This window comes from Alosa pseudoharengus, unplaced genomic scaffold (assembly GCF_046254945.1).
Source record: "Alosa pseudoharengus isolate Yale_2024_CS ecotype anadromous, Long Island Sound unplaced genomic scaffold, YU_APseudo_1.1 YU_APseudo_1.1_scf_18, whole genome shotgun sequence".
Taxonomy (NCBI): domain Eukaryota; kingdom Metazoa; phylum Chordata; class Actinopteri; order Clupeiformes; family Clupeidae; genus Alosa; species Alosa pseudoharengus.
Genome location: NW_027468650.1, coordinates 14,744,525 through 14,749,385, shown reverse-complemented (window position 1 = coordinate 14,749,385; position 4,861 = coordinate 14,744,525). Strand labels below are relative to the sequence as shown.

The window sequence follows — 4,861 nt, the reverse complement described above, 5'->3', positions numbered from 1 at the left end:
TCTTCAGACAGGTGGGAGGAGGAGGAGGAGGAGGATGGGGAAGACAACATGTCCTTGATCTTTTTCTCTCTTTGTGTGTGTGTGTGTGTACGTGTGTGTGTGTGTGCGTGTGTGTGTGCGTGTGTACCCTGCAGCCGTGGTCATCCCTACTGCGGAACTGGAACAGCCTGGCAGTGACCCACCCAGGCTACATGGCCTTCCTGACCTATGACGAGGTCAAGGCTCGCCTCCAGAAGTTCATCCACAAGCCTGGCAGGTAGGAGGCGGTACAACCCACACAGTTCATGGCCTCTGGAGGCATCTGTCGTCCTGTTACCTCACTTACCTCACAACTAACTATTTTCATTTAAGGGTAGTCATTGCTACTTCCCTATTGATGCATCAAATGCATTTATCTTTCTTACTCAGAATACATCTAATTCATGTTAGCATCATGCTAATTCATTGACAACACCTATTTCAGTACTACATGTGCAATGTTTACCAAAATACCCAGTAACATGTATTTAAAACACAGGTCCATGGCAAAAAATATGTAGTTATGTACTGGGTCATAATGCTATCTGAACCACTCATGAAGGTTATCATCACTCTGTGTCTGCACTTTTCAGTGTGTGACCTGTATTTATCTAGCATGTTTATTCAGTATTGAGCAACTGCTTCCTAAACAAGCACACATTCCCCTCAATAACCTGACCCTTGAGCTTGTCTTTGCCAAATCTAATGCGTCCTTATCAACTGTTGGAATGTTTCACTCTCAAACATAAACACACAAATACACACACACACACACACACCAATTTCTGTGTCAATCGCACATGTACACTTTTAACACTTGCACAGTTTTTTCTCTCCCTCTCTCTCTCTCTCCCTCTCTCTCTCTCTCTTTCTCCCCTCATGCTCTATCACTCTTGTTATCGTCTTTTTCCGCTTTCACTTCTTTTTTTCCCTCTGTTGTTGTTCTCAGTATTCAAAACCCTTTTTTTGCTCTCAAGTGTGAATCAGCTCGATCAGAAACAGACCAAATCAGTCCTTAATAAGCCTCCTGGAAAATTCTCTCTCTCTCTCTCTCTCTCTCTCTCTCTCTCTCTCTCTCTCTCTCTCTCTCTCTCTCTCTCTCTCTCTCTCTCACACACACACACACACACACACACACACACACACACACACACACACACACACACACACACACACACACACACACACACACACACACACACACACACACACACACACACACACACACACACACACACTGCTGCTATTTAGTAGTGCACGTGGTGGCGTGCTGCTAAGTCTGTCTCAGGACAGACTGGTACTGCCCCTCAATGGAGTGATTGTGGAACCGCGCTGATGTCACTTCCACGACGGACTAGTCTTGAGCTCTGCTACTTAGGAGACAGACGGACAAAGAGATAGATGGACAGATAGACAGAAGGACAAATGGACAGAGAGACAGAAGGAGAGAGAGAGACTGACTGACAGACAGACAGACTGATATACTTCCTAATGTCTCAGCTCTTCTCCTGTGTGTTAAATGCTCTGATGTGTCCTTATTTGGATATATGCGAACTAGCATGCAACTCTGTTGGTGGTTTGATAGGGAGCTTCTTTATAGGTTATATTGGGTTGTTTTGTTGTTCTATATCAGGCACCATGTTTGTTTGCACATGCAAATAAGTGTTTATCTCTCTCTCTCTCTCTCTCTCTCTCTCTCTCTCTCTCTATCTCTCTCTCTCTCTCTTTGTGTGTGTGATCTGCAGCTACATTTTTCGTCTGAGCTGCACGCGGCTGGGTCAGTGGGCCATCGGCTATGTCACGGCTGACGGGAACATCTTGCAGACCATCCCCCACAACAAGCCCCTCTTCCAGGCCCTCATCGACGGCTTCCGGGAAGGCTTGTGAGTCCCAAACATCCCCCAGAAAACACACTCACACACACTCACACACTCGTGTGTAAACACTCCTCTACAAATCAATACAAGTGGCAAACAAAAATGAGTCTTAGGACCGTTTTTAACTTCCAGTCCTGATATTGACACTGAATGTGAGACATGAGTCAAATGAAGCAACTAAATCCACTTAATGTCTTAAGAAAATATAAACATCCTGTTCCCATAATTTGCTCTCTAAAGTGATTTGAAAAGGGATAACGGAAGACGAAATGGAGTTCTGTGGCTGTGATCTCAGCCATAATCATGCTTCTTCGGAATCCTCCCTGCACTTGACCTTTGCCCCCCTAGAGAGCGTGTGCCTGCGGAAGCGTCATTTCCTCCATGCGCTCCCCAGTCGGGCCGGATCGTGTTCCACGTCTGGTCAGGGTTTCTTGTTTTTGTAAGGCCCAGCAGAGTAACTCGCCGTGTAATTTTTCCCTGTGGCTTTTCTCTTGGAAGACGTGGAAGACGGCCTCTTTTCCTGAACTTTTGTTTATCTTGTTTCGGGAGGAAAGAAACGCGACCGAATCGCCCGTCACTGTTAATGATGAGTTAGGGTTCGGCGTGACTGATGTCTCAGCATTTGGGGTATATTATCAAGCGCCATCATCGACCACCAGGAATTGCTTTGACTGTAACTTTAGTAGGGAGGAGGAAGTCTCTTCTGTCTGACTGCTTGTTTATATGGTAAAACCCCAGAGCACAGCAGAGCTCCTCGGAGGCCAAAGTCCTCTTCCTCCACAGCTCCAGTCATACTTTGCCCACCACACACACACACACACACACACACACACACACACACACACTAATATTTCACATTTCCTTATCCTTCTCTCAGAACCGTGGACTGGCATGGCATTGCTCGCTATCCAGTTCAACTTAAAAGTGTTGCCAAAGCAGAACATCACACACTTTAAACAGTAATACGGGGAAAACTGCTAAATGGGAGGGAGGACTCATTTAATGTATCAAGACTTCTTACAGGAAATAATGAAATTATTCTCTCTCTCTCTCGTCCTCTGTTTCAGTTACTTGTTCCCTGACGGTCGCACCCAGAATCCAGATCTGACGGGTCTGTGTGAACCGTCTCCACAGGACCATATCAAAGTTACCCAGGTCCGTGTGTGTGTGTGTCTGCTGTGTGAAGCCACTGCTCTCTGGCCTCTACTCTCTTGTCTTGTCTCTACCACTGTGCAGTTATTGGCAGACTACTGGAAATGTCAGAGTTTGATCTCGTGTGCTTGCCTGATGTTGAGCTAATTGTGGGGGTAGCTTATCCATTGCTGTAGATATTGAGTTTTATATGTGGTTGTAATTGTAATAATAGCAGTTGGTTGCTACTGTTTCAAATTCTCCCACTGATGTGTCTGTGTCTTCCTCTCCTCTCTCTCTCCCTCTCTCTCTCTCTCTCACTGTTCCCCCCCCATCAGGAGCAGTATGAGTTGTATTGTGAGATGGGCTCAACCTTCCAGCTGTGCAAGATCTGTGCCGAGAACGACAAAGATGTGAAGATCGAGCCCTGCGGACACCTCATGTGTACATCCTGCCTTACAGCATGGCAGGTAGGCCACACACACACACACACTTTCAATCGGTTAAGATCACACACACTCACTCGGTTAAGATCACACACTAATGCACATCCTGTCACACTCACACCTGTGTACATACATTTATGCATACAAAAACTCGCTCACAGACTCACACATACTGTGCACACACTTCCTCCTCTCACTCTCCTCTCTGTGTGTGTGTGTGGTGTGTGTGTGTGCCTGTGCGTGTCTGTCCTTCTGTAGGAGTCAGAGGGCCAGGGCTGTCCGTTCTGCCGCTGTGAGATTAAGGGCACGGAGCCGATCGTGGTCGACCCCTTCGACCCCAAAGACAACAGCGGCTGCTCCTATGGTGGTGGCCGGGGCAACTTCGGCGCAGAGGGTGCGCCGTCTCCTAGCTACGACGACGACGACGACGACCGTCTGGAGGACCCGCACCTCATGATGAGCAAACTGGCCTGCTCCAAGGTGAGCCGCATCACCTAGGTCACATGACCAGGGGAGAATGTTCAGTGACTTAAGTTCGTCTGCGGAAAGTCGATCTGCGTTTGTCTCCCCCCGCCCCCCCGTCTCTTCGCTTGTCTCTCCGCCGCAGAGCTCTCATCCTTTCCACTTCATTTTAAGCCAGGCGTGCAGAAGAGTTGGACATTCTAGAGTATTCTAGAAGCGTTCTCACACAGCACTCACTTTTTAGTCCCCTTGGTGGAGGAATAGGCACTCCTCTGCCTCTCTGCAGCACTTCTGATCTCCATCTAAACTTCCTTTATGCCACTTTCTTCTCTCTCTCTCTCGCGCTCTCTCTCTCTCTCTTCCTCATCATGCTCTCTCTCACTCGCTTTTCTCTCTTTCTCCACTGTAGATTTCTCAGTATCATCTTGTGGTTTTCTCTTTCTCACACACTTGTCTTAATCATCTCCATTCCTTTCATCTCCATCTCCTCTTTCTGTTTCTCTTGTCTGTGTCACTCTTTCCTCCCCTGCCTCTTTCTTTCTTTCTTTCTTTCTTTCTTTCTTTCTTTCTCTCTCTCTCTCTCTGTCTTCAGAAAGTAGTTATTTTCCCTTATCACTGGTTCCTTTTTGGTGTGTCTTTCATCTCTGCTTCAAAGTGCACCTGTGTTAACCTGCATCATTTCTATATCACTCTGTGTGTGTGTGTGTGTGTCCGTCCGTCCAGCTGGAGTCTGCCTCTGGAGTAACTCATAAATATATGAATGCACTGAAGCTTCTGCTCTGATGCACTTCTCTCTCCATGCACTCCAGGAGATGCAGCCTCTACCAGACTCTAAGCGCTTTCAGACATACGTGTAAGACCGGAGGTACTGCCGATGTTAAACGGTGGGGCCGTATATCTGAACGACATAACCGGTCATATGGAAGT

The 4,861-nt window shown here is 47.2% G+C and overlaps 1 protein-coding gene across 1 annotated transcript in view; it reads left to right on the top strand.

Moving 5' to 3' along the window:
* The window catches only part of cbl (Cbl proto-oncogene, E3 ubiquitin protein ligase), a 54,397-nt gene that overhangs the window by 35,244 nt on the left and 14,292 nt on the right, over positions 1-4,861 (top strand). The window contains exons 6-9 of the mRNA XM_076290322.1: positions 1,764-1,901; positions 2,963-3,050; positions 3,365-3,496; positions 3,731-3,952. Of these exons, the coding sequence (XP_076146437.1) occupies positions 1,764-1,901; positions 2,963-3,050; positions 3,365-3,496; positions 3,731-3,952 (580 nt within the window). The remainder of the gene's footprint in view (positions 1-1,763; positions 1,902-2,962; positions 3,051-3,364; positions 3,497-3,730; positions 3,953-4,861) is intronic.